The sequence below is a fragment of the Phaethon aethereus genome, assembly GCF_964289735.1.
Source record: "Phaethon aethereus genome assembly, chromosome: 1".
Taxonomy (NCBI): domain Eukaryota; kingdom Metazoa; phylum Chordata; class Aves; order Phaethontiformes; family Phaethontidae; genus Phaethon; species Phaethon aethereus.
In genome coordinates this window covers 146,242,235-146,261,251 of record NC_138575.1, presented here as the reverse complement: position 1 = coordinate 146,261,251, position 19,017 = coordinate 146,242,235, and the positions used below count along the sequence as shown (strand labels likewise).

The following is a 19,017-nucleotide window of genomic DNA, read 5'->3' as shown; positions in this document are numbered from 1 at the left end:
ATCTGCCCTACCATCTCTCTGTTAAAAAACACTGCTCTCTCACGTCCCAGTCACAACAGGGAAAACAAAGACATTATGATATCATACTCAGAAACAAAGTGAGCACTTGCAGTTTGATAACTTACCTCCCCAACAGTAGCTAAGGCAGCTAAAGCTGCCAAAGAGCCCAGCATCGCTGCAAGGGTCCTGTGAACAATCTGCAACAAAGGGTAAGAATTGACCAGAGACTCCTCAAAACATCTCCTTATTATTAAAATGGAGGAGGGACAAGAATAAAAATTCCTGTAGTTGATTCTTTTCTTCGTTTGTTTGGGATTTTTTTCCTTATTCCACCCCCTTTCAAAAAGACCTGACCAGAGAATGGCCCATTACTTTGCCACATCACTATAGGATGTTATTTAAAAAAAAAAAAAGAAAAGGCCATTCCTGTGCGAAACTCTGCAAGGAAGTCTCAGCTCTGATCTCAAGGCAGTGAAGGGACTTCAGCACCAGTTTCTTATATTTGCCAATGGGTGACCCAAGAAGGAAAGCAATTTGTCTTCCCTAACTTAAGGATTAAAAAGCCTAGTCCTGTTGGCTTCCCTTCACAGCCCATGGGAAGAAGACACATGCCCAGGAGGTGATCCACCTCGTTCTTTATAGGTTCTAGTTCATCTTCAATGTCTGCAAAGCAATTCCCAAGCAAATAGCTCAGACCTGGGGCAGACGCATCCTACACATACACAGACTTTCAGTTCCCAGGTCCAGTTTGTGGCCTGGGGCACAGATAGATCTGTCAAGCCTGTGCACCTACTTTCTGTCTCTCACACACACAGAGTTTTCTTCCTTCATAAAGTGGTTTCTTACATCAGCATTTTCTCTACAACGTGTTTTGGCTTCAAGAAAGCCATATACTTCAGCTAAAATCTGCTAGACACCTTTGCTGCAGTCTCCTCAGTTCATCAAAAGCTGCTTTCACCCAGCCTTGAGCAGTGCTTGTCCTCCATCTCTAATGTTTCTCTAGAATACAAGCAATGCCTCTGAAAATAGCATCTAAACCTCTGATCACAACACATTCATTCATTTAATACTGCAACAATTACTACAGTATATGGACATTTGTCCATGTCTATGTACCTAATGAATAAACTGCACTTAAAATTCTCGAGGAGAAAGTATAAATGCAAGCATGCCCTGAAAATGTGCTTTTTCATCCAAGTGCTCATTTGTAGTTATTTAATTCACCACGTCTGGGAGATCACAGATTGTGTAAAATAACTCAGTTAAAGTATGAATGTAATTAATGAAAATCACACTACAGAAGATCAAATCTAATTAACAGCAGTTACTATTAATGTGTTTAAATATTATTCAGACACAAGTCAGAATTATATCTGAGAAAGAAGTAAGGCAGTCTAGAAATATTTCATTTGCTGCTAATTTCGTAAGAAATATTTTGCTGATAAGAAACAATAGGATGCAGACATCTCAAGGCCCTACTGCCCGCTTGTAAAGGAAAAGAAAAAAGGAAAGATTTGGTAATGGTAAACAACCAAGCAATTTACCAAATTACTAGAAAAATAGATATATACATGACTAATTTGGGAGTCAAAATAAAAATCTGTCTTGTTCTCCTATGGTTTTCTTCAAAATGCAGGGGAGAATAACCTATTCATAGTGATAAAGCAGAAGATCAGACCAAGCTTTTTATGTCCTAATGACCTAAAAGTAGACAGCACAGATTACGGTTCCCACCAGCTCCCACAGAAATGTGTGTGAAATGTCACTGTTTCATCTTTGATTTCCAGCTTCAGAGTATTGATATGAGTACACATGTATGGCCCTTGTGATTCTGCAAAGGTGAGGAGCATTGGATAACATCTGATAGTGCTGTGGCTGAGGACGGGATGCAGCAATTAGACCATACAGTTCTCTCCAGCAAAAGACATGAAGCAGAGGTGTCAGTTAGGGAAGGGGACCAGCTGTTTATCAGGGCGAAGTTCAAGGGTAAGCTACTGGGGAATCCTCAGCCAGCCTCAGACTGGAGGCTTTGTCCTCATCTAATCACCACCCATGTTAGATAGCTCTTTTGCAATTCTCAGAAGGATATCATGGGGTTTCTGAGACTTGATTTGCTTTAGATTTTTTTCATATTTCCACATAAGCATTTTTACTGTCACCATTGTATACTTAATTGCATACACTGGGTTGACTGCATTTTCAGTTTCCAAGAATTTGCTGTCACCTATGGGTGAAATTTGCTTTAATTTCTGTGGAAAGATGGGAAAAAATTCTGTACAAATGGAGTCATCTGTCAGTTCCTTCATCCTGGTCATTTTTCAGGAAGGATATACAAAAGTATATCCTGAAGAATGAAAAAAGACTATTCAGATGCAAAGCGCTATTACAAAAAATTTGTCAAATGTACAGCTCTTCATTCCAGCAAACTATCAAGTGGAAGTTACACAGTAACATAAAACCTAGAAAGCACACTTACATAAACTCCAAGACATGTAAATATTCAAAAGTTGAGATTTGGTGATGTTTGGGAAAGAATGGATTGCTCTTTCATTTTCTTTTCACATAAAGCAAACCCAAAACAAAGAATATATTTGTAAAAGCATTTTTTAAAGCTTACAAATGGAGAGATTAAGAGATGCAGGTTGTAAACTATACACTCATTGAACCACAGTTCCATCTAATCTAAACTAAACTAAACTAATCTAATCTAATCTACTTCAGGATATGGTTTAGTGGGCATGGTGGTGTTGGGTTGGTGGTTGGACTTGATGATCTTTTCCAACATAAATGATTCTGTGATTCTGTGATACACATTTGGAGGGCATTATATTAGGTAAAATTCCATTATTATTCTTTTTGAAAATAGTACGGATCTCATCCAAACCCTTTTGAAGCCTGGCATGAGGATGAGTATCATTTCAGGATGAATCTCAGAGTGTATCCGTAAACAAAAGCTCAGGTATGCAACTGAAAGAGCTCAGAAATAAATTATCACAGAAATCTAACCCCAGGAAAGCTGAGAAATTTGGTAGACTCCTGAATCTAAATACACTTTGAAAGTTTAAGTGAGAAGTCAACTGTTTTCATGTGATCTTTCTCATGCTTGAGAAAGTGCATACCTTTGTGGATTCTCTAGTAAGCAGTTACACTGAAAGAACCCAGATTCACAACAAGCTTCTCTTTCAAATAGGAATTGCCTATAAGATCACAAATTTGGGTTGGCTGCATCAGCCTGACTGGGTAGAGTTTTCATTTTACAAGCAGGAACAGAAGCAGAAGGTAATGGTGGACCAAAAGTTACTTCAGCAGCAAGTGACTGAACTCGGGTACAAAACTCAGCATGATGTATCCTCATCAAAGACACTGAAGTAGTCAAAACCTCTTGTGGATCTTACTACGGTACCTACATTTTCCTCTCTATTTCATCCCTCCTTTTCAAAATCCATGTCCCAGCACTGCTAAACTCTTGCCTGGACCGCTGTTCAGCTACACAGTACTCATTCCTTCAACAAAAACCATAACTAAAATTCTTTCCATCCTGCACATCACATAACAGCTCTTCTTCTGTTTCACCTTTCATTCTCTCTCCAACTTGCCTCATACCTGTTTCCACTGTCTTGCACATAAATACCTCTTCACATGTTCCCATCCTCTCTGGCCCTTCTCATTCTGTCAAAGCCACATGTCAAATTCACCTCTTATTTTCTTCTCCCCCTTATTTCTTGCATCCCATAATTGGATCCCCACATTTCAATGATTCAGTCAGTTTCACCATACTCTGTAAAATACTTATTATAAAAGTTCCTTGCCTCATTTCCTGGAAAGGTTTCTTAAAAAAACAAGCAATGGCATTGAGACAAAAATGACAGAATAGGCAAGGAAGATACAAAGCTCTTAGTCTATCAGTTTGCATGCTAGAGCTCCCCAACTCCAACCCAACTACAAACTTTGTAATCTCTTCACCTTCATCAGCAGCATTATCTTTATTTTTGTCTGAAGAATGCCTAGTAGTGTTGACTTAATGAAACAGCAAAGAATGGTGCTTGCCTTTTACTAAAGGACAGTTACTTCAATACAAACGGCTACTGAAAACAGTGCAGCCCAGATTTCACTCTTTATACTGCACAATTCGGTCATAGAGCTCACTGATAACAGGATATCGCTAGGCTGAGAGCTGAAGAGATTCCAAAAAAGAGAATGGATATTTACAGAATTTTATATCAATAATGAAAACACCCAAAGTTGCAACAATGGAGGCTCTTAAAAATAACATGAACAATGTAGGTGTGGTGATAGCAACATCACAGGACCATGCTATAGGGTCAATTCAGAATGGCAAAATTAGGAAAAACTTCTATAGTGATTTTGTTTCATAATTATCTGTAGAAAGTTTGTCTCATAATTGCCTGCTGTGTGATAAACACAATGTGCTGAATGCTGGTTCTGTATGATAGTTTCCATACTCTTTATTCAGGAGTTACTTTTAAAGTAAGAAATTAAAGCAACCCAAATCATTTACGCCACAAGTCTTTGTGTTTGATATTAATTAAAAATATACATTTCCAGAGATATAATGCAAACTGGATTTAGACAACCTGGATGTTCTCCAGGTTTAAATTTCTTTATCTATCTGAAAGTGGAATGTTTGCACAAAATTCATCAAATCTTTTGGCAGACTGCAACAGCATCCTTATAAAAATGATTAAAAATTCCAAACACCTTATCTTCTACAGTGCTCCAGGAGGTAAAAGGAAATTATCTAGAAGCCAGTTGAACGGTCACCTGTATGCTATTTCACAGCATACATTTCCCAGCTGAAATCCAGGGCATATTTCCAAAATGTGCTTCTGAAGATATTTGATAAATGATATACAGAATCAGAGAATCATTTAGGTTGGAAAAGACCTTTAAGATCATCAAGTCCAACAGTTAACCTAGCACTGCCAAGTCCACCACTAAACTATGTCCCTAAACACCACATCTACACCTACATGTCTTTTAAATATCTCCAGGGATGGTGACTCAACCACTTCCCTGGGCAGCCTGTTCCAGTGCTTGACAACCCTTTCAGTGAAAACATTTTTCCTAATATCCAATCTAAACCTCCCCTGGCGCAACTTGAGGCCATTTCCTCTTGTCCTATTGCTTGTTACTTGGGAGAAGAGACTGACACCCACCTTGCTACAACTCCTTTTCAGGCAGTTGTAGAGAGCGATAAGCTCTCCCCTCAGCCTCCTTTGCTCTGTGCAAAACAACTCCAGTTCCCTCAGCAGCTCCTCATAAGACTTCGGCTCTAGACCCTTCCCCAGCTTTGTAGACCTTCTTTGGACACACTCCAGCACCTCAACATCCTTCTTGTAGTGAGGGGCCCAAAACTGAACACAGGATTCAACATGCAGCCTCACCAGTACCAAATACAGGGGCGCAATCACTTCCCTACTCCTGCTGGCCACACTATTTCTCATACAGGCCAGGATGCTATTGGCCTTCTTGGCCACCTGGACACACTGCCAGCTCATATTCAGGTGAGTGTTGACCAACACCCCCAGGTCCTTTTCCACTGGACAGCTTTCCAGCCACTCTTCCTCAAGCCTGTAGCGTTGCAGGGGGTTGTTGTGACCAAAGTGCAGGACTCAGCATACCCTTGTTGAATCTCATACAGCTGGCCTCGGCCCATCAATCCATCCTGTCCAGATCCCTCTGCAGAGCTTTCCTGCCCTCAAGCAGATCAACACTCCCGCCCAACTTAGTGTCATCTGTAAACTTACTGAGGGAGCACTTGATCCCCTCATCCAGATCATCGATAAAGATATAGAACAAGACCGGCCCCAAAACTGAGCCCTGGGCAACACCACTTGTGACCAGCTACCAACTGGATTTAACTCTGTTCACCACAACTCTCTGGGTCCAGCCAGCCAGACAGTTTTTAACCCAGCGAAGAGTACACCTGTCCAAGCCACAAGCCACCAGTTTCTCCAGGAGAATGCTGTGGGAAATTGTGTCAAAGGCTTTCCTCAAGTCCAGGTAGACAACATCCACAGCCTTTCCCTCATCCACTAAGCAGGTCACCTTGTCATAGGAGATCAGGTTGGTCAAGCAGGACCTGCCTTTCATAAACCCAGGCTGACTGGGCCTGATCATCTGGTTGTCCTGGACACGCCGTGTGATGGCACTCAGGATAATCCGCTCCATAACCTTCCTCAGCACCAAGGTCAGACTGACGGGCCTGTAGCTCCCCAGATCCTCCTTCCAGCCCTTCTTGTAAATGGGCATCATGTTTGCTAACTTCCAGTCAGTGGGGGCCCCTCCGACTAGTTGAAGATGTCTCTACTCATTGCAGGGGGTTGGACTAGATGATCTTTAAAGGTCCCTTCCAACCCAAGCATTCTATGATTAGCCAGGACTGCTGAAAAATGATGGAAAGTGGCTTGGTGAGTTCCTCCACCAGTTCCCTCAGTACCCTTGGGTGGATACCATCCAGCCCTATAGACTCGTGTGTGTGGGCTAGCAGGTCATTAACCATTTCCCCTTGGATTATGGGGACTTCATTCTGTTCCCCATCCTTGTCTTCCAACTCAGGGGGCTGGGTACCCAGAGAACAACTGGTCTTACCATTAATGACTGAGGCAAAGAAGGCTTTAAGTACCTCAGCCTTTTCTTCATCCTTTATCACTGTTTCCATCCACATCCAGTAAAGGATGAAGATTCTCCTAGCCCTTCTTTTGTTAATGTATTTATAGTAACATTTTTTATCATCTCTTATGGCAGTAGCCAGATTAAGTTCTTGTTGGACTTTGGCCTTTCTAATTTTCTCCCTGCATAACCTCACAACATCCTTGTGGTCCTCCTAAGTTGCCTGCTCCTTCATCCAAAGGTCATAAATGTTTTTTCCTGAGTTCCAGCCAAAGCTCTCTCTTCAGCCAGGCCAGTCTTCCCCACCAGTTCATCTTTTGGCACATGGGGACGGCCTGTTCCTGTGCCTTTAAGATTTCTTTCTTGAAGAATGTCCAGCTTTCCTGGACTCCTTTGCCCTTCAGAACTGCCTCCCAAGGCATGCTAAACTTCGTACTAAACACTTTATTTCCACAAGTTCTTCTTTATAAGTGATAAATGGCAGTTGAAAGATGACTGTCAGTGACTTTAATGTAAAGCTTCAAGTGCAGCCTCAATTCATTTCTTATGCATTTTTTCTCCCGTGAAGCTGGTTGCACTAAACTACTTATTTTACTGAGAAATTAATTTTCATTTGATAGAGTGGCAGCATTGTTGCATTTCAACAGGAGGTGGTTATTCCCAAGCCTATATCCACATATGGGTTTTATGCATTTTCCACCTACCTCCAGAGTAGCTGAGACCTTCCCTATAAAATAACAGCCAAATCCCTCTTAGACTTTGTAAAGTCTCTAGTTCAATTCTTTATTCTCAGGGGACAAGGAGGGAGAGAAGGGGAGTAAAATTTGCTCTAGGATAGCTTTTTCTGCCTTTATGTTTTATACCTATTCCTTTTTATGTTTTAGTAGGGTTTATTTGGTTAAAAGAAGATATCTTCAGCAGTGGAAGAGGTTTTCTTCAAAGACAAAGAGTTTGTTTTTCTTAAAGATAATTAAGACAGTGTTAGTTTGACCGCCTCTGGAAACATGTTTCTCGGTCAGATCCCTTGATGGAGATTATCTTATCATTTGCTGTCACATACTTTACAAATTTTGGTGGTCTTCTTTGCCTTCTACTATTCCAGCTGTTTTAGCAGGATACAGACAGAACTTCAGTCTTTCATGTTACAGGTATTTGATTCACTTACAGTCTGGAAAATTAACAGCTGAAGCCCAAAACTGGCATCAGAAGCTGAAGTCAAAACTGAAATTTGCAGAAAAACATTGGTAATTCAGATAACTAATTTATTTTTTCCTAACTCTGTCAAGCAACATAACTTAAAATTTGGGTTTATGCTAAAAAAAGCAAGGGTCAATATTTGAACTCTGCCCTGCAGTAGATCTACTTCAAAGCTGAACGGCATCAAATTCTGAATTCATGAAAATTTGCTTTACTTCTGGCAAATTGCACAATCTGGACAGAATATAAACCAATAGACTAGAAATACGGGATATAGTCAGGTACAGATGAGATCAGAGCAGTAGAAAAGGAAGGTCAGTGGAGCCAGACATTTTTATTTTATTTTCTTTGTGCTTGCCTATATTAAAGAGACTGTTTAAGCAATACCAGTTAGTGAAGGCATAGCAGCATACCTCCCCTTCAGCTGGTGATGGCAGCTAATGCTTTACCTCCTCCCCTTCCTCCCCTCTGTTTGCTCCCTCCACGAGCTCTGCAGAAGCAGTTCTGCAACTTCTTCAGCCACGGGGCACCCTTCCCAGCACATGAGAACCCCTTACATGGGATGTGTCTCAACAGCTAATGCAAAATGAATGATAATGGAAAATTAATTGTCTTAGAATTACTTAGTTAAGCAGTAGCAAGTAAATTCTGTAGGGATTTTAATGAAGCAAAAGGGAGTTGCTTGACATAGTTTAGAAAGTATGACTTATACTGATGCAGTATTCAGGGATGGACTAAAGCAGCTCTTGAGGCAAGCACGTAGGGTACAGCTGCTGAAAGATGATGCACTTCAAGCATCCCAAAGTGGTGACAAGCATCACAAAAATCAGTGACAGAAAGAACAGCTATTAGTATCTTCATCTGCAGATTAGGACACTATCTATTCTCTACAGGCAGACATGCAAATTATAAAATAAGACTTTACACTAGGTTAGATTTTTAGAAAATCTTATTATTAATCTCATTTTTGTAAGTCAAAATATGTCAAAACTTGTACAGCATCACTGTACAAGTATCCCTTGCTTGAAAAAAAACAAAACAACAAAACCCTGGACCAACAGCTTACTCATTTTTACAAGAATTCAATGGTGATTCAGTGTAATAGTAGTATTATTCAGTATTATAGTACTACCACATGCATGAATATGTGCCTAAGATCAGTCAAGAGTACAGACTGAAGAGGTCTGTGGACTTGGAGACATTAGCTGCGTATTTTAGTAATAACACCCGTTCCTATTAATTGCACAATAAATGGCTGATCCCTGTAACTCTGTGAAAATAACATTCCATATACATTCAATAAGCTCTTTTTACAGACAAATTCTCAACCCTAAAAGACTTGGGTTTTTTTAAATAGAAATATTAGATTCTATAGCAAACTGTGTAACTCCTGAAGAACATCTACACAACCCCAAGGTAAGAAAACACCCATCTATGACATTCTGCTATAATATCTGTTTTCGCTCAGATAGTGTGCCAAATTACTTGTTCTCATTCAATGTCAGTGGAGAAAGTCATGGTATAAACGACCCTGCCTTAGAGAAAGGCATAGAAGGCAGCAATTTGCCACTTCCTAATGCAACGCTTCAAAATATAAGATTTCACTACACAAGATGATTATCTTAAATAGAAGGTGATTAGAAGTAATACTATCCAAGACAAGTTAATGCCTGTGTTAGTTCACTTTTATTCCTGTGGTATGTTGACTGAACAGGCTGAGAAATACAAGGTAGGGATATCTTGGGAGTTTTGTCTAGGAAAGATAGACCTGAAATTCTACAATTAAGTAACTACATGAAGTTTCACCAGCTGACATCAATTCTTTCTATATGTAAAACACCAGGCATAGAAGGAGAGAGAGAGAGAGAGAGAGAGAAAAAGAGAGAGACACTTAAGGAGACCAAATTATTTCCTGTGAATAAATTACCTGATAAATTCATTCTCCTCTTCTGTATAGAAAATCTAAGTTGATTCTAGATTCTGCACAGGTATTTGTTACTCCACAGGTCTATCAAAGGCTTTGAATGATCAATTTGCAATATTACACTGCCTACGAGCTTTCTTCCTCAGCGATATCACTGCTTGTTGTTTGTAGAGGAAACTGGATGGTCTAAAGCTTCATGCCGATATGGAACATTGAATTAATTGGTTCAAAGTAGCCCTCAAATGACGCAAGGATAAGCATATCCTTAGTGCATGAGATGAACAAAACTATTGAAACCCTTGTATTTTCATGCCTTGGAAACGTGGGGGGAAAGCAAAGCTTGAGAAAAGAGAGTAGAGCCAGGAAGGAAAGGAGGAAAACAGCATTTGTACAGATGCTGGCCAGAGGATTCAGAAGAGAGTTTATTCATATACGACAAAGGTTGAAATGACTGCTTGACTTCTAATTTGAGTCTCGTTTTGAAATAATCTCCCACCTCAGAATATTGTTAATGAGAACTAGGGATAAAAAGGTATAGCATCATACATAGTAAATATTTCTATCAGTTTCATACAAAAAAGAGGAGTCCGCCATACCTATGTCATTACAGCCACAGGTGGATGTTTTCCAGCCTCTACCTGTTGGGATGGCTCTGATGTGAGAAAATTATTTTTATACACCTCCAGGAAACATCTGAAAGGGAATATCCAGTAACATCTGATAGTTTGAGAGCCCCTCAGAGTCAAATTTTAAAAGTGAATCTTTTTATTTGCTACGAATTTGGGGTTTTTTTTCTTAATGTGAAATTGGACAGATGCACACAGAGATGAATGAGCTGGTGTTCTGTAAATTAGGGCCTTGAGTCTGGTCAGATTAATAGAAAGCGGAGCCCTGTGGGAAGATATGATGGCAATCATTTTTATGTGCCAAGGCACCCCACTCCTGTAATATTTTAGGTACAAAAACCATTTGTTATATGACTAGAGAGATCTGGTCATGAGCCAGTAAAGGACTAATGTTGCTACCTACAAGATGATAAACCAGACTGCTACTGTGGGCTGGCATGACCAAAGGCGTACATCGACAGCCTGGCCTGGCAACAAGCTTTCAGTTTTGCAAAACCCTTTTGCAAGACACTTTTGCAAGGGTCAATCCAGTCCTCCAGCACCTATCTCAGCAGGCTTTGCTGCCTCCATCCACTCTACGTGCCTTGATATCATTCCCAATGCACACCCTTATTTTTGTGTCCCAAAAGCATTATTTGAGGGGACTGCACGGCCCTCTTTATGTTTGAAGAAGATGCCACCATGTGCATTTCCCCAGTTATCTCAGCATCCTCATGACTAATGAGACTGTGAATTTCTAGTAAAGAAATTACATGGAGCAAATCACAAAAATTAAGGGCAAACCTATTTTACTTTCCCTGTGTGAATCTTTGTCAGCCTTCTCATAATATTAGGACAATACCGAATTACAGTTGTGCACTACGAAGAAAGGTACAGCAAACTGCAGCACTTGCATTACCTTTACAGAGAGCTTTCTGCTCTAGCCAGTAGTTCCTCTGAAGAGTCTTTCATCCCTGACATCTCTGTTTCTCACTCCAGTTTTCTTCTCTGGATTTTTTTTCCTCTTTAGATCATGCCATCACATCTCCCTCGAATCATGTCCCCTACACACTCTCATTTTTCTTCATACACTTTTGCCCTTGCTCTTGCTGAAGGAGATCATCGTTAGCGGCCCCAAAAGAAACTGAGTGGTTCTCATCCCTGTTTGTGTGCTTTAGAAGTGTATGTGTGTTCTAACACCTTGTTAAAATTTTAAGACTTCATGGCTCTCTACCCCTGTGGTTGCCGTAGGCAGGGTAGAAGCTGAACAGCAGCATTCAATTAAGCTAATTTAATGTTCTATTGCCTGTCTCAAACAGAAAAGAAAAAAAAAGCCAACCTACAACATACATAATATGCAAGGTAGAGCAACACATTTGTGCTTGACAGTTTTTCATGTATTGAACAAAATACAGTTCAAAATTAGTTTTAAAAGGCAATAGAAAATAGAAAATGGACATTTGGAAATTAGTTTTTACACTTAGTATTGAAAATATGACTCCTATTATTTCAAAAAATAGCTTTCTGCAAAAAGTGGAGCTTGGGTGACAGCGTCCTTTAAAGCAGACAAGCCTACCAAGTTCTTAGTATAGCAAGCAGCACCATCCAGTGGCAATTTTTTCCTATTAAGTTTTTAATTAAGGCCCGTTTACATGCTACAGATGTACCATAGCACCCAAAAGAAGTTATTTTTCCTTAAAGCACACATATTCAGAGCAGAACCAGACTTCTACCAAGATAGATCTAACAATTAGACAGGCAATAGTCAGTGTAAAATCAATATTCATATTGGATTAATAATACAAAACTGTTGTTATAACAGATCAAGCTGGGATCCAGCTGAGGATTTTGCTTGCTGTTATACTGTATTTTTGTTTGAATTTAAACTCATCTTTGTCCTACAGCACTCTGCTTCCTTTACACTTCCTTTGTTGCGGTTATGGCAGGTAAAAATGACTGTAGTTTATCTAACTGGTGTTGGCTCTTGTCATGTTGGAGCCTCCTCGTTGGTGGCAGTGGCTCTGCTCTACTCAAGCGGTAGAAATCCCGGCACCTCAGGGATACTGACCCAATGCTCCTCATAAGGAGCAACTTGTTCTCACACAGCTGCTTTAAAGTTATTTTGAGCCTCTCAAAATGCACACCCTCCTCCTTATGACCATAAGCCTTGATAGTCCATACTGATTTATTGCTAGCTCAGACACAGGCAGTTCTCTCTGGAAGAACATCTAGGGTACTGTTTGGTGAATATTTCACTTTGGGGGACAGGACAGATGGATCCACCCCATGTCTGGATCCCCTTGTTCAATCCAGTCCTCCAGCACCTATCTCAGCAGGCTTTGCTGCCTGCATCTGTTCCACACACCTCAATACTACTCCCAGTGCACACCCTCAGTTTATGTCCTAAAAGCATTATTTGTGGGGACTGCAAGACTGCCCTCATTATATTGCACATTTTCAGCTGGAAAAAAAAAAGGGGGGGGGGAGAAAAAAAGAGCAGAATTTTGAATAGTAACGGTGCTTTAGGGTTATGGGGACACCAAACCAGACCCACAACCAGACAAGGAAGGATGCAGCTAGTCTGCTCCAGTGGGAGCTAGATTTTTCATCAAGCTAAGTTCTTCTACTGGATTGTGTGGTTTAGGTTTCACTACACTGGATTCAGGTTCCATGCAACCCCCAGAGTCACAACATTTATGATTTCCGCCTCAGGCTGGGAAGTTCACTCTCCAGGTCCTACCTCCAGACTCCATTTCTACCTCACTGTGAAACACCGCAGATAAACAGGACAGTATAAAGGCAGCTTTCTCTCTCCCCTGGCAGGACCAGTAGTCTCTCAAGGAAGGAAAGGTGTACAGGAGAGCATCCTTGCCCCGCTGGAAGCTGCTCAGAACACCCAGGGGCACTGGCTTTCCTGCTCTTCCCCAACCTCTCCCATCCCCAGACAGGAGGGCAGATGAGGGCAAACTTTTATTCTTGCCCCATGAGGTACGGCTCGAACTCTTCACCAAAGAAGTCTGAGGGTTTGTTCTGATAATCTGCCTCTAATTTTCTGCCAACCCCTACAGTAGTTTTTTAATTCCTCTTCACATTTTTTCCACCCTAGCACAGATGAAAGCAATAGCAGCAGGAATATATTCTCTCCCACAGAGGCCAGCAACTACAATTCTCTTTTCTTACACTGTCTTTTCCAATAAAGACTATGGATTTTCTTCCGTCCCTTTACTACCGATCTTTTTGGTAGGATATATGTGGAGGTGGGAACACGCTAATCCACACTCTGTCTATATTTAAAGACAGATCAATATGAGAATGGATGGGAAGTGAGAAACCATGCTGAGTAAGCTGATCACTAGTTTCTGTGACTTTCCTCATCAGAAATATTCTCCCTTAAGATTAGCCTATTGCCATCATTTAGTATTATGTTTTGTATATCAGTGACTATTCCTTCTGTTTTCCTATTCCATCTCTGAAGCATAATTTTCCATGTGCAAATAAATAGCCTCATTACTGGAAATAAGCAAAAACTCGACTGTGTGAGCAATAATAAAAAACATCTTATTTCATTTGTAAAAACGTTTCCTGCGAGGAAACACTGGTTCAACTAGCCCACAAGATTAGAAAAATGGTCAGACTGAACCACATAAAAGTTTTGCTGTCTGCAGCTAATTTCTGCTGGTTAGATGCTATTAAAAATCACTCTGCTTTGAGTTAAAGAAATTAAGCTTAGGGGATGTTTATTCATAATTTAAGCTAGTTAATAATAGAAAAGTAATACGGAGAGAAACTGACACTCTCCATTTCCATTATAGTAATAAAAATTGTGATTATAAGCCCATACTTCATGCTAGTAAGAAGCTGGAGCTTTTAAGGCCAGATCTTGCACTTTCAAGTATTTGTGTTTTAAGGAGAAATACAGGCATGTAAATGTTATTCAAGATGTCAGATGATTAAAATACCATTTGAAAGATCATGGAAAGATCTTTCTTAGGGCTAACTACAAGACAGGATATGAAATGAAATTATAGCTCCTGTGATAGAACAAGCCCTATGGAGGCTCTCACAGAATTTCTGGTAGTTGCTGGTATGATTTTTCTGCCATTTGATGTGTTATTGGTATCTCTTTTTTTTTAATTTATTAAAATGAATGTTATTCTGCCTTTTCTCCTGACTAAATAATATGTTTTATAAAATAGCTTCAAAAAGGCCATTACCTCCATATTTGTTTCTGCTGCCTCATTTTAGTATCATAAACACCTAACACTCCATTTTAACACACAACACAAAACAAATATATTATTAAAGGACAAGATCAGACAAGTTCACACAATTGTTCATTCAAATTAGTGAGCTCTGTACTTCAATAATAAATGTTTAACATTCCTCCTTACATATTTCTAATTAATGCAGCTCCAGCATAGCTGCAAATATGCAGTTAATAATTACTAATAAGCATTTATCAACTCAGGAAACTTTTCAAAAAAACAGTAAAACTTTGTAATATTAACAGATATTTTAAGATGTAGATGGGCAGAGAAATAGATTTCTTTTCAGGGTAACCAGTGTAGTATTCCATTCTCTGTGTATAGAAATAAAGGCAAAAGGGGAGAAATAAAAGCTTACTGTATTGCAAAGAGGAAACAATGAGATTTTATTCACACTACATTTCCTTGACTATGCTGTATCACCAGAAACAACCATATGCCACTGCTTATTGAATCTCAGTGAATGGGGTGTAAATAGTCACTTTACTTATATACATAGAAAAAGGCTTTGCTGGAAAAAGAATGGAAATCAAAGGTGGCAAAAGACAAAACACACTCTCAGCTGAAAGAACAAAGATTTTGGAGCAGAAAAGTGTAAAAATTAAATTTTCTAAGATTTTTTTGTTTGCATTTTTTCAAGTTCTCAGTCAAAAGAGGCTACACATTTTGAGGATCAAAACTAGAAAGAGCCAATCTTGAAATACATTGTGAACTAATTTAGTACAGCAACATCAGTGTAGAACTCTGTACATCAGCACTTTACACCAGATGCCCCTGTAGACCAATGTGAAAACATACTTATAGAACATCTTTCTCACCCATGTTCCTCAGTAATCCTGAAGGGTCAGATGGTAGAACTGAGATCAACAAAGGTAAACCTGGCACACTTTTTTTTTAAACATACACTTGCTTTAATTTCCTGTGCAGTGTAGGCTTCCAAGAACAAAATTAAATAATTCATTGTTTTCAACAAGTCTACAAAATAGTATAGATTAGATTAATTAAAAAATACCAGAAGAAGCAGAATTTTTTTCTCTTTTCTCCTCTGAGAGAAGGGGAGGGACAGAAGACTGAAACACAAAGAAGGAACTGATCGGTATTTGAAGAAAAATCAATTTCAAGAGAATGAATGTCTAGTTACTGAAGGAATGGATGATTACATAGGGAAAAAAAGAAAAAGCACACAGATTTGAAAGAGAAAATGTAACTATGAGATTCATAGAATCGTTTGAATTGGAAGGGACCTTAAAGATCACCTAGTTCCAACCCCCCTGCCATAGGCAGGAACACATTCCACTAGACCAGGTTGCTCAAAGCTCCGTCTAACTTGGCCTTGAACATTTCCAGGGATGGGGCATCCACAACTTCTCTGGGCAACCTGTTCCACTGTCTCACCACCTTCATACTGAAGAATATCCATCTAAAGAGAATTAAAGCAATATACCAAAATTTCAAGGGGCAGAGTAGGATTGTAAAGTAAGAAAATATTCATATTTGTGGTAAGCATAAAAAAGAAATCATTCGAAATTAAAGAGGAAAAAGAGGCATCATCTTCTACCAGAAACATATTTGGATTTTATGAATATGTAACACGTAATCAGTTTCAAAAGAAACAACAATTAAAATAAATGTCTGAAGCAATGAACTGCAACAGCTTAATGTGTTTTCTAAAGAACAGCACATCCTGAGACAGTAAGACTTCTCCACAGACAAGGACTGGTACTTGACATACATTGACTTCCTAGAAATTTGATGCCAACAAGAGGCAAACAGCTGCCTCAAAGCAGAATTTACCCTGTGTCTTTACAGTGGTGCAAGTTTGGAGAAGATGACAGTTTACAGTAAATGGGCTTCACTTTCCAGCTGGAACCTCTTACTTCACCAGCTTTTCCTATCATCTCTATTTGTAGAAGGCAGAAGCCATTGCAGCCTGTTCTGCACACTCCCTAGTGACTAAGGTAGCAAAGGGCAAGGAGAAAAGGGGAAGGAAGGATTAAAAGATGAGGACAGTGAGGTTGAGGAGGTTGTGGGCACAAGATCTATGATTCGTGTTTGGGGAAAAGGGATGTGCGGGAGGAGTAAGCGGCACGCCTTCAGCTGGCTCTTGTGAGTTGTAACAGATAAAATGCTTCCTCTTTCTTCATTGTTATAAGAAAATATGTGAAAATAAGAGCTCTAAAACTTATTTGGGCATCCACACTGCCTGAAGTTAAATCTGTATTGCCAATGATAGTGAATAAAACATATGAAACTAATAAAGACTGATAAAAGATGGGGAGCAGCAACACTGAAAAAGAAAATCCATGAAAGATCGCTCCTGCAGCAACACCAATTGATGTCTCTAACAGTGGTAACTGCTAATGGAGTACAGAGTGCAATTTGTTGAGAAAGCAGGACTTCAGGCACCAAAGTTATAAAGACTGTACATAAGGTAAGCCACTATTACATATTCTAACAATATTAACATCCATCTTTTCCAAAGATCCATGAGGGAACCAAACAACAGTCAAGTTTTGTTTCTATGATAGCCATTTCCAGCTTATATACCTAGAGTTTAAAATTTACTCTGGCTGTAGCATTTGTCATTGACGTTATGGAGAAAACAGCTAACATCACGGTGCAAGAGGTGACATTACACATTCTAAAATTCCAAAGAGTTTACTCACAAGAATTCGTTTCTACATTTGAATTTGCAGAAATAATTTTTCTGCCAACAACAGAAATGTTTCCTTGATCTTTTCACAGAAACAATAAGTTAATGAGCTGTTTTAAATCTTTTTCTTGAAAACAATGGGAAAATGCATGCTTTCCTTGGCTTTGCTTTTCAGTTTCAAGCCTTTATTTCCTTTTACGTAGAATTGTTCCAAAGCAGCTTTCCAGGATGCAAACACAAAATCACTCTTTACATACATTAAAAACCTAATGTTTTTGTAATTGCTAAAGGGTTGTATAGTTGGGGGTTTCCGAAAATAAAAGCTGCATTTAAAAGTATTAAGGTTATTTTGGTGCTGTGCTGCATGCCTACATATATGTATAGTAAAATCTAGTCCAATCCCCGTCCACGCTTAACATTATATCTCTGCTCATTTATAAAGTACATAGAGGCATTTTCAGCTTCATAAACAAATCACCATTGCTGAACAACATAATCTAAAAGAATCTGTCATGTTGTGTATGCCCATTATTGATATTTAATGAGAATGTGTTCAACTATCTTACCATTTCAACAGGTAAGAGGATGAAATGTTTAAAATAAGCAAGGGATGTGGAGGAAAAATTAGCATGCTGGACATACTTACTATGGAGCACCTAGTAGACTTGATTTGATTCACTTCTGTTTCATACTAGTGTAAATCAGGTGTGATTCAACTTGGAGAGTTCATTGATAATGTGGACACTTACATGCATAATAAAAATCCAATGTTCCCCGCCCCATATCTGTTTTTTATTTCAAGATAATCAGACAGCAAGTGCTTTCAGTTCAAAGTCAGTTGGAGCCCCATGTTGTTTGTGATGTGTTTTCTATCCTTAGTGCTGATGCAATGTATTTTCATTGGGTTTGGTACCTGAATGCTTTGGAATGATGTTGCAGTATATGTTTAAAGTTCCCTGTCCCTTAACTTCATCTTAACTCAGACTCCATCTCCTCTTTAAATAACACAGTAAAAGAATTTCTAAATGTCACTCATTAAAAAGTGATCCTTTAAAAGTACACTAAATCTGTAGTTTGAGGTGTCTTAAAGAAGGGAATAACCAAAGCTTTTTTTTTCTTTTACCTTATCTTAAAAAATAATTAACTAAAATCAGATTTTCCACACCTTTTATAACCCAGACTTATTTTCATTCTCACAAACTATAATCCTATTAAAATGTTAAAACACTAATAGGTACTAATAGAAAAATACACAAGACCACTGTAAGTTAATAGAACTTGCCAAATTCAGTTACAATTTACTCGCATATACCTTATGCTATTAGGAACACTGATGGTACAGCAAGGATTCATATACACATTTTAAAAGTATATTAAAGCCCAAGAATGAAACCCTTCCTTGTCCTCCATTTATAATGTAGGGGAAAAATAAAAAGTACAGAACTGCTTACTTCCAATATGATCAGCACGTAGACACCTACTAAGATGATGGATGCAATTGTTACTTGTGCCTCTATATTTGCATGAAGGTATTGATGCTTCATGGAGAGAGGAACACTTCCAGGCTCCTGTAGGAAAGCTTGAATGTTTATGAAGATGGTGCCTCTGGTGAAAAAAAGAGAAGTTTTGCTAATTTCTAGAATTAAATACCTTTAGTTTTATTTATGCATTAGGTTTATATTGAGTACCTATAAATATATGTATATGTGTTATATAATTACAAGTAATTTTTCAAACATT

At 39.0% G+C, this 19,017-nt stretch overlaps 1 protein-coding gene across 1 annotated transcript in view; it reads right to left on the bottom strand.

Moving 5' to 3' along the window:
* OCA2 (OCA2 melanosomal transmembrane protein) overlaps positions 1–19,017 on the bottom strand; it is a gene marked incomplete at both ends in the record, with an annotated part of 180,251 nt that overhangs the window by 120,482 nt on the left and 40,752 nt on the right. Inside the window, 2 exons of the mRNA XM_082004815.1 lie at positions 126–197; positions 18,729–18,882. Of these exons, the coding sequence (XP_081860941.1) occupies positions 126–197; positions 18,729–18,882 (226 nt within the window). The remainder of the gene's footprint in view (positions 1–125; positions 198–18,728; positions 18,883–19,017) is intronic.